Source organism: Octodon degus, unplaced genomic scaffold (assembly GCF_000260255.1).
Source record: "Octodon degus isolate 3935 unplaced genomic scaffold, OctDeg1.0 scaffold00010, whole genome shotgun sequence".
Classification (NCBI taxonomy): Eukaryota; Metazoa; Chordata; class Mammalia; order Rodentia; family Octodontidae; genus Octodon; species Octodon degus.
Genome location: NW_004524586.1, coordinates 19,933,457 through 19,957,382, shown reverse-complemented (window position 1 = coordinate 19,957,382; position 23,926 = coordinate 19,933,457). Strand labels below are relative to the sequence as shown.

Genomic DNA, 23,926 nt, shown 5'->3' with positions numbered 1-23,926 from the left:
CTAAAACAATGGAGGCCCACTGCAGCTAAACCACACCACCACCCCTACTTGCACGCTCAACTCTTCCAGGAAGTTCCCAAAACATCTTCACCCTTGTCTCCATGCTTGAGTTTCTTTCCGCTGCTAAGGGCAGGATCCTACCCTCCTCTGACTGGCTGCCCTCTGCACTAAGTCCCCTCACATACAGGGAGGGGAGTGTTTGGCCCAGGTGGGTGCTGACTGGCCCCCACCAGGCTCCTGCACATCTGACATGATATGGAAGAAAGTGACAGGCTGCTTGGAATGAGGGGGGCACAGACTCTTCAGGCACCAGTCGCTTGGGTCCATCTTTAATTATGTTAAATATTACTAAAAGTACAGCATAACAGTGATTCACATAACATACCTTACAGGACTAAGGGTGTACAGTTTCATACAATCCATCCACGGCTTGTGGGAACACAAAGTAACTCCAATACCAGGTTGGGAGAAACACTCCATCTCGCTTTGGTTTGGGGTGACAGGCTAGTGAGCCACCGCCCGAAATGGTACCTGTGCTATCAACAAGAGCTGGGTCTCAACAGAGAGAGAACAAAGGCAACAGATGTGGCCTCTGGAGAGGCCCGAGAGAGAACACCACGTCTGATGGCCCTGGGTGGCACAGAAGGGGTGGGCCTGTGTATATAAAAAAGATCAGTAATGAACCAAATAATATTGGAAATAATATCTTCAAGTAGTACTTCTGTAAGAAGCAGATTACACTACATGTTATTCACATGCATAGAAGTGCATGAGGAAAATCCCTCGTAATCATGGTCGGTGTGGAAGAGTAAAATATATACTGGAAACAACAAGTTAATTGGCAGAGAAATGAATCTTCAAGGGCTTCCTGTCCAGAGCGGAGGAGCCTCATTAGTGACAGAACTGAGGGGAACCCACTCAGAAAACACACCTACACATGCACACGCTCTGCTCCAAATAAATACACGCACACGCACACTCTGAAGTGATATCTCCCTAAAGCGTCCTTGTGCTCGGGCCAGATTTTCCCGCTGGCTGCTGCTCTGAGCACCGGCTGTGAGGGGAAGGCGGGGCTGGTCTTTGCACGTGGGTGTTCAAAAAATGCAGCTCCTTCAGTAGCAGAACCCGGGCCGGACACACCAGTGCTGAGAGCTCCGTGTGCACCTGCCCGTGGGCTGGTCTCCTGCCTCTGATGACAGAATGATCGCAGCAGTAGGGCTGGACCGCTGAGCAATCACAGATCCTCACTCCACCAAAGCCAGGCCACCTCGCACGTGCAGTTTACAGCCAGGAATTTAGTGTTCTGGGAACAACGGGTGACAGGAAGCCTCCCTCAGCAACACTCAGCGCAATGCTTGGCCTCCTGTCCTGGGTCCGCCAAGTGGGCTTAACACCCTCTCCAGTCTTCCTCGCAACTTCCAAGGCCTTCAGCACATGCACCATAAACAACACTGCCCCAAGGACTGGAAAGTTCCATTAGGAACACTGCTTTTGGCAATCACATTCCGCAACCCAGGACTCCATGTTCAGTCCAAGTTTAGCTTGTGCGTTGTGTTTCTGATTCAGGACACAAATGCCTCACAGTTCCTTGAGTAAGGAACTCTGACCACCCTTGGTGGAAAACATGGATAACAAGCTCCCCCCAGCTGGGAAGGTGAAGGGGTGGAATATGTGGCCGGCAGAAGAAAAAACGAAATACCCTCAGTTCTCGCACGGCCCTCGATGCAGGATGAGGGCTTCAGTTACCAAGAGCGACTGGGAAACGTTCAGTTCCTTAAATTGCTCTATTCTAGCACTGACAGCAAGACTTTCCCCTCCAAATATAAACTGAATTTCTTAAATAAACATCTAAAGAAGGAGAAAAGAGAGCTAGGGGCAGGCAAATGCAAAAAGCAGCGTGTTTTACATGTATCCATTTTCTACACTAAACACAAATGTACGAGGACATGGAGGAGGAGGTGGGGCTTGTTAATGTCGCCGAAGGGCTGACCTGGGGGAGTAAAAATGAAAATCAAAGAGCCTCCGTTCTCCAGAGAGGCTGGGCTCTGCACAGATGAGGCCAAGATCTAACAGAGAATGTTCCGAGCTGGAAAGTGCATGTGAAACTGAAGTTCTGGTAACCCCTGGGCCATGACCTCTAGCTGCTTAATCTGATCCCAGAATTGTCAAGCCCCAGACTCCAGAGGGTGGGCAGGCAGAGCTCAGCGGTGACCTCCCACGGCCTCCTCTCACAGCTCCGAGCACTCCTGCAGCAGAGCTGAATTCCTGCCAAGTGCAGCTTCCAGCGGCCTCAGGTAGAGGGACTCTGTGAGGGGGCCTCTGAGCTACAGAACATCAGAAAGGAAGTTCTGAAATGGAGATAATTAACAGGTGCCTGGGGAGAAAGAGAAGACTGGAGTCTCCAGGGTTTTCTCCTCACTGTGAGTAAAACGGCTTCCTACCCACACAGACTGTTAGAGTCAAGGCAATTAGATAGAGTCGGTGGGCCCAGTGCCTAAAGCACTCGGCTCTCAGGGCGTCTTCCACGCGAAGGCTTCATCAGCGAGAACCTGTGCCAGCCTGGCATTGAAAGGCCCGTAGAAATCCTGCAGAATCTTCTTTGTGACTGGCCACATGGGCCCCAGGTTCCGATCCTCAGGACGCCTCGCGTTGGATGCTGGGCTCTTGGTCATCAAGGCCTCTTGCTTTTCACTTAGGGGCCCTGGAAGGGAAGGGAAAGAGGCTTACAGAGCTGAAAGGATGGCAGAATTTTGCAAAAATCCCAGTTATACTTCAGGCTGAGACAGGAGATTCTTTTAAGTTGGACACGTTTGAGGATTCAAATTCTTTGGTGAAATCCATGTGGAGATGAGGGAGAAAGCAGAACTACCATTATGAAATTGCAAAGAAATCTTGTGGCCTGGTGTCTGACTCCACCTTCAAGGCAGCCTGGCTGGTCTTTTAAGATGCCACCTCTGCCTAAGGCTCACCTCAGGGATTCAAGTCCGGATGCCCTTCATGGGCTGGTCTCCACTGCCCTTGGCCTGTCTTGGATAGCTGTATGACCTGCCAGGCACAGTCCAGGGCCTGAGCTTTACCTTCTAGCAAGCCTTCTGCGATTCTCCCAGTTATTTCCACTTCAGGCTCTGAATGCCTAGGGCTCTGTGCCCGGGAGCTACGTGTATTGCTGTGAAGAAGCTGTAGTGGGGATAGGCCACCTGTGTCCAGGACCCACATATGGGACATGCGTCCTGAGGACAGGCCCTGGGATGAGCCAGCAGGGGCTGCCACTCCACCCTTGGTCGGCTCGCCCACGAGCTATTCACAGGCTGAACCCATCTGCCTCCGTCACTGCTCCGGCCTCGTGAGCCCAGGCTCTCAGGATCTGGCCAAAGTCCTTAGTGTATCCTAGTGTCCTAGGGTTATGCCAGATAGAAAATGGGTCTTGCTGTCCTTCTTAAAGACAAAGGATGAGCTCATTAGTGTAACAGAGACCACAGGTGACTATATCAAAGAACAAAGTGACCCTATTTTGACATATTAACAGTGCTCAAAAAAAGGGAAAGAGAAAAGAAAATGACTAAAGGGTCCTGAGTCCCAGTGGTAGGCAGGGATAGTTCAAAAAATACTCATTTAACAAGATTCCCAGGCAAGATCATTACAGAGAGCCCCCTAAGTGTTCTGGGAAGAAACACAATTTGTTCTGACCCTACTTGGCCTTCCAGGATGTCCTTGGTGACTACCCACCTAGGCAGCACTCTGCACCTTCGCTCATGTGCCTCTGTCAGTCACTGCCACAACTTAGTGTCATGCAAGCTGGCCCAGTGTCCCTCAGAACCCCTGTCTGGTATCCTTGGGCTCCTCCACAGAGCCACGGCCAGCAGCCAAACCCAGCCTTGCAGCCTTGACTCTAGAGACTCCCCCGGCGATGCCAGGGCCTGCTCCTTCCTCCATAGCTCCTCTAGCACTGCTCCGGCCACCCATGGTCACAGGGCCATCCCTTCAAAGCTCAAACTGCTTCCTTTGCTTCCACGAAGCTTCTATAGTGCTGGAACTGCTGGGCTCTCAGCACAAAGAGTAGGCAGCTCGTCACTCAGTGTACTGCCCTGCAGCCCCCTTCTCATCCTCTACTAGACTGTAAACTTCCTCTGCCTGGCGAGTCCTCCCCCGCCATTTGTGCCCAATGACCCACATGTGGGTGCTACTTGACAAACAGGTAGTAAACCAGCCTCCTGGGCAGCCCTCTCTGCCCAGCTCACTGTGGCTACACTGGGCCCAGCACCCTCCTAGAGAGCCAGTGACCACAGACTCGCGCTGTGCCGCCCATATCTGAAGCGTAACACACACCCAGGTTCAGGAACTGGAAGACCCTGTGCATGGTGTACTTGACATTAGATGCGTGGTCTTCCAGGCGCAGAATGAGGAACTGTTCCTTATTAAAAACGGTGAGCCAATCCAGAAGGTACACAGCATACAGCCCAACCTGGAGCCTCACCTAGGGAAGAGGACAGGGACGTTACTTCTGGAGGCAGTTTTCCGGGAGCATTACGGCACTTCACTACAAACCAACATAAGAGAGGCATCCTGGCTAATGACCGCCTTCAGAAGCTGCATTTTAGCACACGCTCCTGCATCTTCATCAGGAGCTTTGTGCTAAAAGAGCAAAACATACCCTCACTGAGGGCTGTATGTGCTTCTTACCAACTCCCATAGGTAGCTGCCCACCTCCACACTGTGGGTGGGGACTGCAGTCCTGGACAGAGGTCGAGGCTGCAGCAGCTGGGAGCACACATGTTCTCTGCACAACACCTCAGCTGTGATCCTGCTCCCGGTATGACCTCTATGCCCAGCACACAGTATTCTGGGAAAAAGCAAGCCCAGGTGTCTCAGTGCCAGTCCAGTGCAGTGAAACAAGTGTGCATAAGTATCTAAATATAATTAGGATGGCATTAATCCAGTAGGTGTAACTCCATTCCCCTTTGCACCTATTCATTGCCTTGGTCATCTTCCTTCTGTTCCTTTTCTTGCACCAAACTGCTAAATGGATCATGAAGAATTAACCACCAAGAGAGGTCTGACCTTTGGCCTTGGCTCCGAGGAGGTGACTGCCAGTTCCCTGGAATGTGCTGCCCTCCAGGAAAAGTGCAGTTAGCCTGAGGCTTTGACCACAGACAAGCTAATGTTGTCACCCATGAAGGGTACCAGGACATGAAGGGGGGATCCTGACCTCTGTAGGGACTGATGACTAAGGGTCAGCGGCAGACTGATACGTGCCTGAGCCCTGGAAAGACCTCGGGGCACTAACATCCTATGAGAGTGGTCACATGCTCATCACAGCTGGAAGGCACCTGCACGACCCAGAACTCCAGGAAAGAAAGGACCAGCAGCTCTGGACCCAGAACTCACCATCATCCCAGCCCCACCCTCCCTCCCCTGCCCCACACACGTCTTCCCTTGGCTAATGTCAATCTGCTTCCTTCCCCTGGAATGGGTCACAGTCCAGGGGACAGCAGCCTTCAGTGTGTTCTGTGAGCCCTTCTAGAACATTAATGAACTCTGAGGGTGCCTGGGGGCCTCCCTCCAGAACATGCAGTTGTTGTCAAAAGTGAGGGCAGTGAGAACAGCCTCTCTCACCATCTCCCTGCTGCACTCTGCTCTTTGTCCAAGCCATCGGCACAGCTCCCAACCAGATGTCCCACCTCCTGTTCTGATGCCCGTCCCTTGTGCTGCCACCAGCAGGTGCTCTGTAAGGCACGGTGGGCTGTGGCCAGCCCCTGCTCAGACTTCACGGCTCCTCGTGCAGAAAGCTCTCGGTCTGCTTGAACTTCTAGCTCCTCCCTCCCATGTGGAGTGCCTTCCAGCCCTGTCCTCCTCCTCAAGGCTCCCATTCCTTGAGGCAAAGCTCTGCAGTCCTTGCTTCCTTCCCAGCTTGACCTTGAGCCCTCTAGGAGCAGGGGGCACGACTCTGTTGACAGGCTAGCCCACACAAGGCCCTCCACCAGGCTCAGTCTGGTTTTCTGTACGATTGTTCAACAAGGTATTTACAATACATTTGGCAAAAATATGTGCAATTGCTACTAGCTTCATCTCTCTCTGTGTTCTTTTTCCATTTCATTATTTTTTAAACGATGTAGATGGAAGGGAAGAAAAACAATTAGAAGGAACAGATAAGTTATCTCCAAAATTCATTAGCTGCTTCCAGCCCACACTTCTTCCCTACCTTACACACCAGCTCATAAAACAGACCTCAAGCTGGGCTGAAGCTACAGAGAAAATTAGTACATGCCAGTTTCAGAAACAAATACATGTGTTGCATTCAACACAGAAGAATGGGTAAGAGAACATCATGTTGTTAAATCACAGGCTTTGCATGGCTTTGCAATTCTCTTTCCCTGGCCAGCTCACAAGCAAACTACCCCCCTCCCTCCTCTGATTCAGAAAAGGCCACGATGAACAGGTTGGTCTGTAAAGAAGCTGCCTTTGTGAATTGAGAGTCTTCTCGGAGAAAAGATGCCAGATGTTTATGGCAGGATGCAGGTGTTTAGAGTAGGTGTAGCATATCCCTGTACCCGGTGTGATGACAAACCATTCTCTGAAACCTTGTTTAGGCCTGTCTTCTGCACATCCCCACCTCTTCCCACTACAAAGACCTGCAGCAGGGCTTTCCTTACAGGCGGGGAGGAGGTGCACTTCCTGCGTCCCATGCAGCAAGACTCTGTCTTACCACGGCCACCCACAAAAAAGAAAATGCGGTGCTACGAGAAGCCTTAGACCTACGAGTGGGAGCTGACTCACTGATTGAAGCACAGGCGCTCCAGTGGATGGGCTGGCTTAGGGCCAGGAGGCAATGGGAGTCAGAGGCCCAAGCACCAAGGGAGAAACTGAGGAGCCCAGGGAGCTCTAAGACGGAGCCCCAGGAGCCCCTCAGAGCAGCCATGGAGCAGCACAGGGGAGTCCTGAGACCACCGCAGGGGCGCTCAAGGAGCACTGCAAGGGAGTTAGTGCTGAGCTGAGCCTGTGCAGGCCCAGCTTCTCCCGGCCAGGCGCCACATGGAGTCTCTCTGTCCACTGCTCAGGATTTCAGCTGGAGCTCCTCCCCACCAGCCTCCCAAACGCCCTCTACTTCATTTGTGCATTCAGAAAATACTGTTGCGTTCAGGCCATGTCTAGGTACCAGGCTAGGAGACAGAGATGCTACTCCTTCTAGGCAGGAGCCCAGCACCCTGGATGCTCAGCCAAATGGCAACGGAACGAGCATCTGTACTCACCAGCGTGACACAAGCTTGGAGAAAACGAACCAGGTGGCCAAAGAAAACGGATGATGAGATTAAAGGAAACCTGAGAGATAGGAAGTCCTTTAACAAGAAGAAAAGGCATCTTGGGGCAGAGAAGAAAGGGTGAGAAGGCTCCACAGCCAAGAGGGTTCCCAAACCTGAAGGCACAGCACACGCACTGCAGACCTGCGGGACAGACGATGTCCCCACTTGCTAGGTTTCTGCTCCAGGGGAAGGGCAGAGTATGCATTTCTGATGAGTTCATTCTAAAAGACCAGGTTAATGGCAAACTACCTGTTCCGGCCATGTCTGACCAGTTCTGTCCTGTCCATTGTCCTGCCCTGGGGATCTCTTGGGCCAGAGGAGCCTGCTTAGCTACTGTCCTGTCATCCTCAGCCAAACAGAAACTAACTTTAAAAGCGGTGCCTCTTGTTGGCTCTACACTTTGCTTCTAGGACCCAAGTGGGAAGGTGGTAACACAGTAAGTTTCTAAGCACTCCACACATGAACCATGAGCCTTTGCTAGCTTCAGCAGGAGCACCTCTGTGGGCCTCAGTGTCCCCATCTGTAAATCAGGGATGACTTAGGGTAGTGGTGGCAGCCCACGGCATGTGTGTCACAGTGGGCACACAGAGCCTTCAGTGTCAGCATATGACCCAGCATATGACCCAGGTCACCCCAGTACTGCCCCAGCAGCCAAGCCCCAGGTACAATAGGCACCATGTGCATACTAATGGTCAGCGGCGCCTGGCAGTGACATCACAGGCTGCGACTCCTTAGCCACAACCTCTCCAAGCATTCCCTTGGCCGGTCTGAATTCAGGCTTAATAACCGTGTTGGCACTTTGGAATAAATAACGGTTCTGGATTGCAGTTTGGGCATTTGGTCTCTTAAAAGGCTCACTATTGCCAAGTTAGGCATCTATGAGATCTGAAAGCAACGAGGGTGGTACTCTTGCTAACAAGAGTCCGTTTCCTTCCACTCTTGTACCAGTGGGGTTTTTAAAACTCCCCTTTAAAAAAAAATCAGGATGCTTCTTCCAGGCATGCACAAAAATGGAGCGAATCAGGCAGTACTCAGGTACTTATGGCCCAGTTTCAGGAGTGTTCCCACATTCACAGCTGGAGTGTGGACTGGCGGGGGGGGGGTACATTCTCTTTTTCATAGGAGGAATTGACCATAGAAATCCCACTTCCAGGAAACCTATTTAAAGATAGACAAATGCACATCTAGCCTCCTTAGCCCCAGGCACTGCCTGTCACCAGAGAAGGTGCAAGAGGTGTGGCCCACTCCCCTCCCCATTGTCTAAAGCACCAAGCATCATGCAGACCCCCACTTATATATGAGACCACAGCACAATTCACAGCTATCAAGGGGGCTCTGCCAGAGTCCAGAGCTCTGCTCTCTTCCTATCCCTGCCAACCATCAGCTCAGCAGGCTTCTGTTGCCTGCCTGAACCTGTCCCTCTCTGCCTAAGCATATTTAGGACCTGGTGGCAACAGGGCCTGGAAGAGCCAGTTCCAGCCCCTCCTGGAAGCCCTACCAGGCAGACACTGCGTCTCTCAATGTGGTCATCTGCTGACAGTGACGCTGACCCAGTCCCCGTCTCTAGGGAGCGCACCAGCTCCCCTCGGGTCCCAAGGGATCACACACAGAAGGTTCAGAAGGCCAGGTGGAAGTGGAACACCAAAGAGGGGTCACATGCCTTGCTCCAGGTACACATAATCCTTCTCCCCAGACACAGGCAACCCTGTACTTTCTTTCTCAGTTCCCAGGACCTGCCACACAGTGGTGTACAGAGGTATCTACTCAAGGCTGCACTGTTGGGGACACACTGAATCCTGGAGGATGCTGGGTCACACGGCCTACATGTGGGCCTTCCGGTGCTTCCACTCTTCCACTGACTATGTAGGTGACTTCAGGAGAAGGCAGACTGCCTGAGGCTGTCAGTTTACCCAGCTGTACACAGGAAGCCCCAGGCATGGGAGGGCCTACATGGAAGTGCCATGCTGGTGTACAGTCCACACTGGCTGAATCCATCCGTTTCCAGCCACATGCAGTACTCTCCGTGGACTCCATCAGGGAGACACCTGGGAAGAGGACAATCAGGCAGATAGGATCACCTGGCCAGCTGGGGCTGCAGTGCCATCCCAGACCCCATGGAGGCCTTTTACCAAGCTCTGCCTTCCTGAGCTGAAGGCCCGGTGAGGTCAGAGCTCTGCTTCGCTTCCTCCTGGATTGGCTAGAAGGGTTCCTATAAGAGGAAGCCCTAAAGAGATCAAAACACATCATTTAGTAATACTCAGGGATTTCCCTGCGTTCTCTGCCTTGCAGTTACAGATGCTGGTTGACAAAATAAGATCTGCACGCCAGCCGAAGACATGACCTCAGGGGCACGAACCTGTGTGGATGCTGGGGTCACCCTCTGCGACTCTGAGTGGCCCCATGGCCACCCTCACGGAGGAAACAGGAGTCCTGGGGAACTGTCTGCCTGCATGCCTTGCCCAGCTCATTGCCTTCCTGACACTGAGCCTGAGCCCTGTGAGTGGAAAACCAGTTAAGCTGAGGAACAAGAGGTGGGCAAGAGGCTACATGAGGCCCCATGGTGGTCTCTCAGCAGTGGTTTCCAAGCCGGCACAACAGGGGCCCAGGAGGAAGAGAGGAGCCCTGGGACAGAGCCCTGAGTTGGGGCTCAGATTTCTTCCAGCACTGATGAGGGTGCTGGGCACAAAGTGCACACCTGTGTCTGCTGATAGAAACAAGTCTCCACTGGGACGAGGCTGGTCCTCATTTCATATGCCTAACACTTTTCTCCTGGACTCAGCTCTTCTCCCTTGCATCCCTGCCTGGGGACCTCCAGTCACAGGCATGAGCACAGTAATAGCTAGCAACAGGGCCACAATAGGCCGGACACTGCACGGAGCATGCAGGATTTAGTTTCCCCTTTCATCCCACCACCCTGACCCAATCTACCCTGAAGTCCTTTCCCTCTTCTTCCTCATACTTTCTGGAAGCCTCCTCTGTGCTACTACTACCTTTGCCACTACCCTGACTCGGCCAGCAGTTCCTGTACAGCAGCCCCTGGGAGACACCTCTGTCCCCGTGCCACCCTAACTCAGCTGCTCTCTGCACAGGGTAGAACAGCTGTCACTACAGAGGTCACCGAGTATGCTCCTGAACATGGCACCTTGGCAACTGTGACACCTACAGGAGCACGAAGGCCACTCTCCCCTCCAAAACCTGCCCCCCTGATGCTGGCCAGGATCCCGGGCCTGGTCTGAGCGGGGAAGAGCACCCTCCCTATACCTGAGGGGAAGGCTGCTCTCACCCCTGAAGACACAGGAGTCACAGGAGGTTCTGAGCCAACAGGCCTCGCTGAGTTCCCTCTTTTCCTACCCTTAGCTCACACTGCCTTCGTCTACTCCTACTCTATGCTTCCCCATCTATGCTCATGAAAACATCCAGCTGTTGCTTCAGGTCTTTATTTCCTTCTTAAGCCTCCTGTGTCAAGTAAAGCTTGTATTAAATGAATGTGCTAGAGTTTTCTCCTTCTGCGAAGTCCCCTCAGCTCCCCACCCTGGTCAGACAGAAGAGAAGCGTAACTGCCCTGATCTTACTGAGACTTCATGCACAGAGAAGACCAAACTCAGCACAGGAAGAAGGGCTGAAGTCTGGAAGGCCGTCACACACCACTGTTCTCTATTTTGGTCTCACAGAGAACCCTTTAGAAACTATGTTCATTCTGTAGGACGAATGTACTTTTTCCAGGTCATTTTATGTTCTTGCAGCCCACGGAACTCCCTTAAAAATCCTACGCTTCTCCCCCGACACTTCCCTTCCCTATTTCTCCTATGGAAAGAGGGGTCTGTAAGTTTCTGGATCACTCTGGCCTACTGGGTGACCACCCTTCTGTGGCTGTCCCTGCGCTATGATTATTTCTCATGTTAAGTGTTAATGAATCTGTGTAGCTTTCCTCCGCTTTCATCTGCCTACGAGCAGAACGCTCCAGCAAAGCATCAGAGGATGGAAAGGATAATTCCCTATACTCACACGCTACGCATCCCCCACTGAAAACCCTTCATGGTTTCCTGTCCCCATTCAGACATCTTCTGAGACTCACCAAGTTCCTGGCTACATGCCCATGCACCCTGCCCTGGGCTACCTTCCTCCCACCCCAGGCAGTGCTCTGCTCCAGCAAATGCCGTCAATGCCCCTCTGGCCACTGTGTAGAGCACTCTGTCACCTCGGTCAGCTCCTCCTTTATGTCTCTGCACAGACACCCTTTCCTAGGTAGCACACTCTGCACTGCTCTATCCCAGTGGTTTCTGTGGGCTCCAGAGCATCCTTGGCCTCTGTCTACTCTTCCAGGTGGCCTCACTGGAGCTCAGGCCCAAGCCTGCTCTTTTCCTGCTCCAACCCCACAGCCTAGCATCATGCAAGGAACGTAGAGAAAAGCAGGAATGCAAGACCACATGAAGACCATCAACCTCTAAGCCTTACAATAGCATAGGAAAGCAATACTACTACCCCATTTGATGGCAAAGCAAGGGAGTCTCAGAAGCTAAGACAGATTCCTGGGACCTGAAACCATGTTACTGTCAAATTTGAAAGCCACTCCTTCATAAGGCCTGGAGCTGTGGTCACCTGCCCTTCTTGGTGAATTACAGGGCCACCAGCAAGGCACCCTGGTATCCTGCCCACTGCCTCTGCACGCTGCCTTCAGACAAAACATCCTGGATAATGAAGCAGAGGGAGTAGAGCTTCAGCATTGAGCCCCACTGCCCTGGGATGTCCTAGCCTCCACCAGAGTGGCTCATGCCTTGCCCACTGGGTAGAGCAAGGCTGGAAAACCCTTCTGTGGGCCAAGTGGAAGCCTTGACTACCTGCAGCACAAACCCCACTGAAGAAGCACTCAGGACCACCCAAAGCCAGCTGGAAAACCATCTTCAGCCAAATGGCACAAAACAACCACCAACAATTTATTGCATAAAGAAGGCTGAAAATATACAGTTACACTCCTTAAGGGAAAGCACACACACAAAAAAAAAATGGATAATAGGAACAATGGGAAACATTTTTCAATTGAGACCCCGTCAAAGAATATCCAAAGTCACTGATGGGTAATTTCTAAGACAGAACAATCCATAGTACAGCGATGCTTTTAATACAATTCAAGAGCTAGGTGTCCTCCTGTCTGTGACTCTAATTGCTGGGTGTGTTTTAGCAGTCTTGCTAAATGGTAATCTTCCTAAATGCTCCCTGGTTCTTTCACAGAAGGAAGGGACAGCACCGTGATTGCTGATCAGCAGGCAAGAAAGCAAGGAGCCCCCTGAAAGGGCCATCCAGATTGCCAGCTTTTATGTCCGTGGATTTGTTGTCCCATTTGCCACCTCTCAAAGGCAGCTGAGTGGCATTTGCACATTAAAACGCTGCCGCCTGAGCTGCTGTGCTAAACCCAGGGCCACGATGCCCCTCACACACCACAAAGCAGCCTGCTCCTTGCAGGGTGCTCAGTGAATACGTACAGGCATGGCATTGTTGAGGGTGTTGTTGTAGACGCAGGCGCGCAGCGAATAATCAAGCATGCAATTTTCAAACAGCTGCAGAGCCTCTGCCACTTTTTCATGGAAGTCATCTGCGGATTTATTGGAACTTGCAAAGTAGAGATAGTCAGAGTACAACCTGTGAATAAAATAAATGGATAATTTTACCATCTACCAATGTGAAATCTCGCCCTTTGGGTGACAATGAAAATCAATGTGCAATTACATGATCTCATTTTGTTCATTAAAACCCAACCATTTCTCTCCCTCTCTTGCAGTCAAGGGCCCTCCCTGCTTCCCTCTCACCACTGCTCTTCACACACCACAGAACCTTCCAGCTCAGACAAGTCTGAGCTGCTCCCAACAATAGTCAGCCAGAGGGAGGTGGGGTTTTTTTGTTTATTTATTTTAATTCTTTATAGTCACCTCCAGTCCAGGCTGTTTCTGCAATATCAGATTACAACAATCACGTACAGAGAAGTCATGAAAATTTTATATACCTTCTCTTCTTCATTCCTCTTGGAGGGAACAAACACAGACTGCCTGTCACTCTTGCAGTGTTATAGTCCCTCACGAGACTCCCAGCTCTTCCCATAGACATCCCTAACACTTTAAGAAAGTACTGAGTGTGTCTGTCCAGACTCATAGGGACCTGATCTGTTACCCAGCATTAAAGCACCCACATTTATGTACCTGCAGACAATTGTGTTACCCCATGGACTATGACCTGTGCACACTCATGTGCATGTAACCACGTTTCCCATACAAGCTGATGGTCTTCTATGACCAAACTTGGCTTCAGTCACCCATGTCTGCCCTTGAACATGTTAACAATAATTCTAATGTTAAAGAAAATGTATGGGAGGCCAGGGCTTGGGGCTGAGCTTCTGGACTGGGGCCAACACCCTAGATCAAATCAACACTGAATCACTGGCCTTAGGTGTCTTGTAATTAAAGTGAATTTAGAAAAGTTGGTTTTTAATAATACAGAGGATGAAGGGGCCAGTCAACCCGAGCCAGCATGATAAGTTCCCTCTGCTTTAACCTGTACCAACCAATCCACTTCTTGTTCTCTGCTTATGCATCTTCTACACCCTGCTGCTGATATTTCCACCCAGTCTGCTCAGCTTATCAGGACGCCTTTCTATTACAAAAATAAAGCATCACCCAGTTCAGTAACCTCACTCATACAGGCCAATTCAATCCTAAAATGAAATCCATTGAAATAGGTTTTAGACACTGCTGAGCTGATTTAGAATTCGGCATCACCTAGATCCATCCGATCACCCTCTGATCGGACTGGTTCTCATCGCCCAGATGTCTGGCTCTCTTCAGCCAGAAGCCTATAGGGCTGGTATAGCTAGGATCCTCCTTCTCTTGAAAGGTTACCTTCCGTAATTTTCCACCCAGCAGTCCCTCACCCAGCACCTCGGACATAAAATCCATCCCTTTTTTGTATGTTTTCAGTTGAGCTCAATCTCTCTCCTTTCCTCCCATCACAGCAGTCCCTATTCCTAAGGTAATGGCTGTGTATAATGTTTGCTTTATGATTTTAGAAGATGTCAGGATGATTTTTTGTTAATAGAATTTCTGAGACGTGAGTCTCCTCCTCCTTTTTCTCCTCCATTTCTACTTGCACAGAAGGTAAGAATTTCCTGACTTTAGCTTCATGAATCCCCCTTTGTTGGGGTTTTCTCCAGGTACTTCTTCCTCCTTTTCACTTGATATACTTCCTCAGACCTTCACAGTTCTGCCCATGCCTTTGACCATGTGCACAAGCCCCAGCTGTGCTTCCTGCCTGGGTCGAGCCAGGCCGATGCCAGCTATGGCCCCGCGGCTCTAAGTAGACCGCTCCCTGCTCAGTTCCACATTTCCCATTTCCCTAACACCTCCAGCCTGTTCTCTTCCAAGAGAAGGCAGCTCTGTGATCCCACTATGCACCACAGCTCTGGTGTTGCACATCTGCACCGATGATCACACCAGCTGTTTCCACTTGGGACTCAGCCACACACACCTTTGTAGAAGCCAAGGTGCCCTTGCAGGGTGCACAGCAGGGCCCCTCCTCTACCACCCTTGTTTCTAGTTACACCATAACTCCTCACACATCCTTTCCTAGGGACCAGAGCTGATCTTATTACTACGGCATCAGCCAGCAGAGCACCTTCTGCAAGACACTTGAGAATTCATCCTCATCCTGTGCCCAAGACGTCTCTTAGTCATCTTGAGCTGTCAATAGGTTGTCTGAATCCACACATACACCAGAAAGGACTGTCTTGTTGATCTTACACTGATAAGTCAGACTTTCTAAAAGGACTTGCCTTAAGATGAGTAATCAAAGTGCTAAGTGACCCAAGAGAAAATCAGACACATGTGAACGCATCCCCTGTGCCGTCAGCCAACTACTGGTACCCCAGCATCACTGTGCTATTTTCCTTCTTGAAAGAACATGCACCAAGGCAGAAACATGCTGTCGCTGACACATGGCAGGCCACTCATAAAAGGACATAAGAGCTGCCAGTAAATGCCTGTCAGATTTGCATGGATGTTGGCATGAGGCTCAGCTGCATGAGCTGAGGGTTTCCATATGAGAGTGATGGGTGACCTTCCTAGCTCACATATTTCCAATCAGTCCTAGCAACAGTATGGCCAAGGTAACTATGCCAATAGAAATTAGTCCTAAAACTGTTGATGAAGTTTTAGGCCTACATTTGTTGAGCCTACATTTAACAAGCCCAAGTCTAGAATTCTTTTTTTTTTTATTTTTATTTTTTTAATGTATTTGGTACAGGGTCTCACTATACAGCTTGGACTTGTAGTGATTCCCCTCTTTTCAGCCTCTCCAGTGCTGGGATTTCAGGCATGTGCTACTATGCGCAGCCTCAGCACACCCAGGGGCGGGGTCGGCATGGCATTCAGTGCCGAGGGTCAAACCCTGGTTCCCATGCTTGCCTAAGCAGGCACTTAGTCTGTTGAGCAATCTCACCACCCCCAAGCCCAGAGTTCTTACTAAGGGAGATACTCACAGAATTATCCAAACCATTCAATGGAATTAGATTTCTAACACATAAAATCTTTTGTAAAAATCCATCATACTGAGATTTATTTCCCTCATGGCATAATATTTCTTTTGGGCATTTGGCTCATAAATAGAACAAGAGTACTGAAGCCTGCCTTGATTTTATATTAAAAATGACTGCATGATGAAGAGCAAAATAGGAGATAAACAAAATAGGGAGTTCAAGTAATTCCCAAATTAAGATACTGTTTCAAAAAAAATACTTTAAGATATATGCCAATTTGTTTCATTTATACTAGTAGTTTCTTTTTGTTCACTGACAAGAAAGTTCTGTCCTTTTGTTTGTTTCTCCTTTGTAAGATTTGTCTGTGATTTATATGCTAAGTAACATTTTGGCCATTCTTTTAAGATCATGAGCCACAGTACATTAACTATTGCTATTGCCTAATTATTTTGTTGTGAACTCTTATTTTTTCATAGAAGAGTACTTATATTTTATTAATATCTACTTGTATTACATTAAAGTAAAAACAATTTAAAATAACATCATGAAAAAGTCTACTAATTCCACACAATTCTTCAGAGGTCAGGAAGTAATCCCAGGGGGAAGTCTGGGACATGTCCAGTGTTCCAGTCAGGCAAAAGCACCCCACCCAGGTGAGAGGGTGGATTTCCATCCATTTGCAGTGCGCTGAGGTAAACACAGAACCCTCTTCTGTGAATCACAACCCGTTCCTGTGAGCCTTCAGCGTTAGGTGCCAAAAGGCAAGGGGAGGGGGGAGTGGATCTCCTTGGATGAGAAGACTCAGCAGAAAGCAGACTTCTGTAGACCTGAAGTACTGACCAATGTGTAAAAGGCTCGGGAAGAAAGACCAACTGAGAGACCAGTTTCATCAATGGAAAACTTCTCTAGTCAGGGAAGTGACCCCAGTGACTACAGTAGCCTTGGCTGGCGGGGCTGAGGGCTCCAGGGCCACAGGAGAGCTAGAGGACCTGACACTCTCCAGTCCAGAATCTCGAGCTGCCCAGCCCCCTCCTGCTGAACCCACCTCATTTTCTTACTCCAAACCATCCTGAACAGATGGGTGTTACATTTGGCCAGGATTGTTTCCAACGGCAATTCCAAATATAAGCCCAGCTACATTCCAGGCCTTCTGTGCTTGGGTTATTTTAGAAGGCTGCTGGTGGAGCCTTACACACTAGGGTATCTCAGCCCTCTTCCTGTGGAGTACAGGGGCCCTGGGGCCTCAGGATGGGCAGAGGATTGGATGAGTGTTCTGGGGAGGAGGGAGGACCCATCTGCAAGTGACCTCTTCTCCCATGGTCACAATGGAGTGGCCTGCCCCAAGGCCCAGCCACATAAACTGCAGTTGGGTACCCAAGGGCACTGCTGAACTGACTCAGTGACATTTAAAGGGCACCACGCTGAGCCAGCAGAGCGCCATAGGACAGAGCGAACAACTGCGTAAGTGTGGTTCACAGTAGATCCTGCCTAGCAGGTATGAGTCCCTGAGTCCCATCCCAACACTGCACAAAAATAACAAAATAAATTAAAACGAAACAAAACAGAGCAAGAGCACCTCTAGTCTACGGCCAGGCAACTCAGAAGTACCCGCAGCTTTAAGGCCTGCAATCCCCTCAGACTGATGTGACTCTTAGCAACTCTGGGGAGTTGGCCCCTGAGCCTGGGGCTAACCCGGTAATGCATTCCTGCTTCACCTTTACCACCACCACATGAGATGCCCACTGCTCATCTCACAGAAGACACTCCACAGAAGGGGGATCAGCACCTTGCTCCAGGTGATGTGATCCAGAAACAGACTCAGCCACTGGGACCCCGAGCCCGGAGATCTCACAGGGCGGGGCTTTCCCCCCATGGCTTAGGAAGGGAGGTAAATCAGTGGCTGACTACACTGAAGTGCTATTTGAGCCAATAGTGGGTTGTATTTGTTTTGATGTTTCCATTCCTTGAGCTACGGAACGATTTGGAAACACAAGTCAGTTTCGTTACAGAACTACTTAAACAGTCCCGGAAGACTGATAAACAATTATAAGGGGTAACAGAGCAGCAAACAAACACGAGGGACAAACATGAGGGGCCTCGTTGCCATGATCAAGGAAAGCAAATGTGCTCATGGAACACCACACTGGGTCTGGAGAAGAACGACAGCAATGACAATGAGTGTTGAGGAAATTATCATTCAGCCGCACACACTGCGTGCTGTTTTATCACTTGGCTAGCGTTAGCTCCTCAATGGGATATTCCTCTTCACCAGCCCTTCCTGAATGATGGGGAAATCTCTAAGTTCTAGTTCTAAGATCACTAGTTTGATGAAACCTATTTCTGCATTTGATTATTCTTCCTTTTATAGTATTTCTGTTCACAACATTTTTGTAATATTTTATATTAAGATAACTTTTTTAAAATTAGTACAGGGGCTCATTACACAGCTCAGACTCATAGTAATCCTCCTGTTTTCAGCCTCCCCAGCGCTGGGATTGCAGGCATGTGCCACCATGCCCAGATTCTATCGCCAGCTCAGTGTGCTGGGGGCGTGGTGTGTGGCCAGCACAGCATGTGGTACTGGGGATCGAACCCTGGTCCCTGCACTTCCTAAGCAGGCGCTTAGTCTGCTGAGCTATCTTGCCAGCCCTATATTTTATATTTTATGATAATATTTATATTAAGATATAATGCACACATCATAAAATTCACTCTGCTACAATAAACATCCCAGTAGGTTTTTTTTAAGAAAAGAAAAATAAACAAAAAAAGGGTATAAAATTTCAAAACACAATTGTAGGAGAGTAACAATGGTTAGTATATTGTGTATTGTTACCTTCAAAGTAGGTGCTCATAATACAAGATACAAGCATGAAAAACCAATCAAGTAATACAGGCATTTGCCTATCCTTTCAATAAGCTAACATCAATTAGAAGTATACCTATCTTAATTATCTTGCATGGGTATATATATACATATATTTCTTTCTTCTTTCCCCCACTCCAGCCATCTCAGTAGTTTTTAAGGTTTGCACAAAGCTGTACAGCCATTCCTAACAGTTTCATCACCCTAGTGTCTGTTGGTTCTAGTAGGCCAGTTCCCAGACAGGCCCACATTAGAAGTTATTAAGGTTCAGCCAGACGATACACAGAAGTACAAGCTTCAGTCTTGGGTTCAACTCAGGACAGCGCAGACTCTTGGTGGCTCTGAGCTGGGACACTCCTCCAGTGACTGCTCCATGCAGAGGACTTCCCAGAGCCACACTCTGAGACAGAACCCACCGCAGAGCTGGGGCAGCGGATGGCTGGGCGCACCAGCCCCTTCCAACCAGCACTCCACAGCTCAATGACCTCTTCCCTGCACTCCTCCAGTGCCCACCCACCCATCTCTCAATGACACACACACACGTGACCACATGTCCTCACCTGGGAGCCCCCAAAGGGTGGGACACAGTCATGTCCTCCAGCTCACCCCCACCTCCATCTCACAGTTCTGCAACTACCTGAAGGTCATAACAAACGTGGCAACAGAAACGAAAGCCAGAGCACCTGACCTCATTATTCTCCATTCACCAGCATCCAAATTTAAATCACCGATCAATAATTTCCCAACCTCTGATATGGTGGCATCAATAATGATTATATAGGTTTTTTTCCAAGGAAAAACAGGCTATTTCACATAGCTAGGAGGAACTCTTTTATCCCCTGCATCACAAGCTGAATATCTCATTATGAGACACAATGAGGCAGGATTGGGCAGGAGAGCCTACTTGGAAGAAATGTCTAAGGACACCTTACACTGAAAGCACAGGTGACATGATGAAGGCTTTCTATGGCAGGTGAGAGCTTCCATGTTTGGGCCTAAAACGCATAGATGGATACAAAATTTTCTCTTTCCTGGAGGCATTGTGCAGGGCTGTCTTGTTTTCTCCCATGAGATCCAAGGTCCTTTAAACACAAGTTGGGTTCTGAGCGCATCTGTTTCTTCCACCGCACCCACCTGGGGGAGGGCTCTCAGCCAGTGTTTGCAGAATGAAAGTCCATCCCTTCAAGCAGCACGCATCCCCCATACTTGGCATCTCTGACCCTGGAGGGTTTGCAAAGCGCCCCTCACAGCTAGCCACTGATTCTGAAGGCAGAAATCTTTATAGGGAGAAACCTGTGGGAACCCTGCTTAGACCAAGCCAGGCCTCGTCCTGGGCAAGGGCTCTCACTGCAGACCAAAGGACAGTGAGCGTAACACACACCGCCACCCCCTCCTTTGGCACAGCCAACCTCCAGGAGTAGCTATAGAACCCAGGGTGCATGTCTCAATTCCCCAAATTCTGACCTGAAGGAATACCTCTCTTGCAGCTCTACACCTCTGCAGGTAGACCAAGGTAGGCCTCCGCACCCCACCTGGAGCTGCTCTCTCCAAAGCCCCTCTGGGAATGCAGAAGACTGCCAATGGCTTTGCAAACACATCCTCAAAAAGAAACAGAGTTGAACACATGAGTTTTCGGCCTGATAGGTTTTTTCCCACCAAAAGGAAGATACAGGCCTCATCGGGTGGCCATTCCTCAATGGTGACCAGAGAGCCCCTCACAAAGGCCCCAGATGTTCACAAGTCCTGGCTGCTACAGGCTCTCCTTCCCTGCTCCGTGGGGTGAAGCCAAACCCCTGGCACTCCATGCTGGGCAGTTCAGCCCTGTAAAGGAGAACTCAGCCACTTTTAGGGCCCATGGAAAGGTAAGTCATTGATGCCTGCACAGGAGGCTTCTGAGAAGCAAAATGCCTGAATTCACCAGGAAATTAATGGGCAACTTAAACACAGACTGTGAGGCAGCTTCCTCAGAACCACTCTGTCTTTCTTGATCCTCCAGCCTTAGAGCCAAGGAGAGGGAGAGCTGAAGAAAAGAAAGGGGGAAGCTGAGAGTCAACTGCAACCCCATCACCAGCTTTGTACCCCAGCAGCCTTCCTCTCCCCACCATCTCCTACCCACAGGGAAGCTCTCATGAATTCCCCTGGAGAGTGTGTGCATTAACAGTGAGTCCTTTAGTGGTGGGGAATAGCCTGCTTTTCAGCCCTTGTGCAAATGTGCTATGGAGAAAGGGCAAGGGCCGGGCACTCTCTCTGCAGGGACACACCTGTGCCTTCATTTGGTCTTCTAGATCTAGACAGGAGAGCTGGTATGAGAACGGTTTTCAGCATAGACTGTGCAGCAAGAGAACTTCATCTCAAGTCATATGTCTGTGGCAACCCCAAGATCTGGATCCACTCACTATGGGTCTTACCCTAGCGATGGTACCCGTGCCCTCATATGCAAACCAAATAGACCAGGCAAGGCCAGACTCAGGCACCAGAGGCCACGATCCACACTGCACCCAGAACTTTGTAGAAATGAAACCATCCTGCCAGGGGCTCACACTCCCCAGCTGCCCATGGCTGAAAAGACCTCCCTCCCTCCCTCAGGGGAGGCCTCCCAGGAATCCACAGCCAACAGCAGAAGCTTCACCCAGGGATAACTCTGAAAAGCATTCCAGCCCCAGAGCTCCCATTGGGTGAGCCTTTGTCTCACTATGCCGGAGCTCTTTCTGCCTATCCCATCCCCAAAACCCCTCACAAGGATTTTCCCAAAAGCACAACCCCGAAGTCCCTTGCACATAAATGGTGGTCACAGAATGCATACCCTGGGAATGACCCCAAGATCCGGGGACAATGCTTGACTTCCATCAGACCCACACTGGAACCCCTGCCTGACCTCCCACGAACTGTGCACACATCGTAACAGCTCTGTCACCCACTGGCAAAGCACAAGGGAGGAAATGTGCAAGGAGAGCTTGTCACAGAGCGGGGCAGGGCCGGGGCTGCACATGGCAGGGCACCGATTTCACCAAGGCCTGTCCCTAAGCCTCCACAAAGGCTCATGGATTTTTGCACTCCTCTGTACACAATGCCTCAAAACATCAAAAGTGCTAGGTCAACATGTACTGAGTGAGCAGTTTTGTTATTATTACTATTAGCCACCAATGCTATCTGACTATAATAATAGCTAAAAGTAGATAATATTTATTCACCACAACGTAAACACATTACTATATATACGAAGTCACTGAAGTCTCACAATCATTAAGGTAGGACTACTCCCCACTTGGCTCATAAGGCAACGAGACACTGAGGTTAAGTTCCCTGCCCAAGGCCGGCTAGTGACAGAGCTAGGGCTCTGCTGCAGCCCGGCCAAGCACTGCAGTTGTCTCTGTCATCACAACCCTGGCATACTTCCCCACGGCACTCAGTGGCAGAAGCTGCTCCTTACCCACGTGCCCACCACTCTCCACAGAGAGAGGCAAATCAATGAGACCCAGATTTCTGTCCAAGTGTTCAGCCCCATCATTACTGTGTCCCCGCGAGCAACTGCATACAAATGGGCATATTTCATTAAAAGCCTCCTTCCCTTCCTAATCATCATAAGTACATTAATTATTTAACCAGTCCAAGAGGGTGCTTAAAAAAATCAGTTTACATAAGTAGATAAAGTAAACCCTTTCCCAGGTTCTAAGGCCCAAGGGACTTGGGTCAAAATCAAGTTCTACTTCTTACTAAGCTCAAGTCCTCGTCCCTGCAGGCCCATTGTCATGAAACGTGAAAACCCACCATTTCCTGTGGTGGTTATTTTGGGGCATGGAACTAAGACTACATGCACAATAAAACCAGAATGTAGAAACTATAAAACCCTTAACAGATGGTACATGACCCCTCTCAAAATATCCCTTGTATGGAAGAGGGCTACACGGATGTCAGCACCTCCCAGCCATTTTTTCACATCGAGCGGGGCTATACCTGCCCCTGAGTTAAGATGCCAATTCTGCCAGCCAGCTCACAAATGAAGAGAGGCAGGAGGCTAATGTGAGATGCCTCTGAAAAGAACAGTCTTTACCACTGAAGAGCGGGATTAAATGAAGAAGAATTCTGCCTATAATTGGCGGCTTCTTTTTAATTAAGTGGGCCAATTCAGCATAGGAATGCATTCCTTTATTTCCAATTTGTCGCAATCTCTTAAAGAAAGAAGCTTGGAACCAGCATTCTTGGATGGCTTCTCTGCCAGATGAACCATTCCACCCATTTCTTTCCATTAATTCTCTATTTTCCTATAGTGGGGGGAAAACGCACTTACTGTTTATATCATTCCCTGGAAACTTAAAAGTGATTTGGCTTGGCTTCCAGTTCCAACATGTTCAAAACCTCTACCTTTGCTCAATTATAGAAATAAAAGCTAAATGGGAATCTAAAACTAGAAATAATATTTTGCCCTCCAACTGGCACTGAACAGCCCAAAGAATCTCCCACTCCCAGAAGTGCAAGGTCATAGAATAACAGAAGCGGGCTCAAGGCCCCGGAGCCGGTTAGACCAATGGGAACTTGGGCTCGGAGTATTTATTTTTGAAGGATAACCTAAACACACAATATTTATCATCTGTTCTGGCTGGAATGGGGAAGCAGCCAGCTCCTTCAGATAGGCCATGAGTCATGGGTTGTAAAAGGAGGAATTTCTATTGTTATATACTTTTATAAATGTTTAGGAAGTAATAAAACAGCTGCTGCTGTCAGTACCTCATAGTGAAAATATGCACAGAAGCATGTATTCCTGCTGCTGCTGGAGCTGGCATCAAGCTAGAAGGCATTCTCCGGGCTGCAAGGCCAGGCACCAGTCGCCTGGCCACCAGGCGGGAAATGCAGAGACCCCAGCACTAGGTGACGCCCTGACTGGGGCCCGGAGAGTGACCCTGAGGTAGAGAATCCAGCAACAAACACCCTGGTTGCCGATCCCCAGAAAAGTGGTACCTATTAATGCTGTTTTAAGAGAGTAACTTGTTACTCAGCACCAGGCATCAGCTACCCACAGACCGATGCCTGTGTTGATGAGTGTCCCAATGCCCGCTGCTGCCCTGCATCCTGCCTTCTGATCTTCAGCACTGTCACACTTGTCAGCACAAAGTCAAAGCCTACTTTCCTGCTCCCAGAGGGCAGGCACGGACTGGGCTACCTCTGTCACTCACCATTCAAATACTTAGCATCCCACATAGTACCCAAGCGTGTGGAAAGGGATTAATAAATGTTTGAACTAATGAA

General features: G+C 49.6%; 1 protein-coding gene across 5 annotated transcripts in view; it reads right to left on the bottom strand.

Moving 5' to 3' along the window:
• Positions 1-316: 316 nt before the first annotated feature.
• The window catches only part of Chst15 (carbohydrate sulfotransferase 15), an 83,234-nt gene continuing 59,624 nt past the window's right edge, over positions 317-23,926 (bottom strand). For 4 of the 5 annotated variants that reach the window (XM_023708910.1, XM_023708911.1, XM_004625593.3 and 1 more), the window contains 3 exons: positions 12,779-12,935; positions 4,327-4,474; positions 2,504-2,701 (listed from right to left, as the gene is read on the bottom strand). In XM_023708910.1, coding sequence (XP_023564678.1) covers positions 2,511-2,701; positions 4,327-4,474; positions 12,779-12,935 — 496 coding nt within the window. In that variant the 3' untranslated portion in view covers positions 2,504-2,510. Of the gene's footprint in view, positions 2,702-4,326; positions 4,475-12,778; positions 12,936-23,926 lie in introns of all 5 variants that reach the window. The other variant, XM_023708909.1, reaches the window with a different exon arrangement.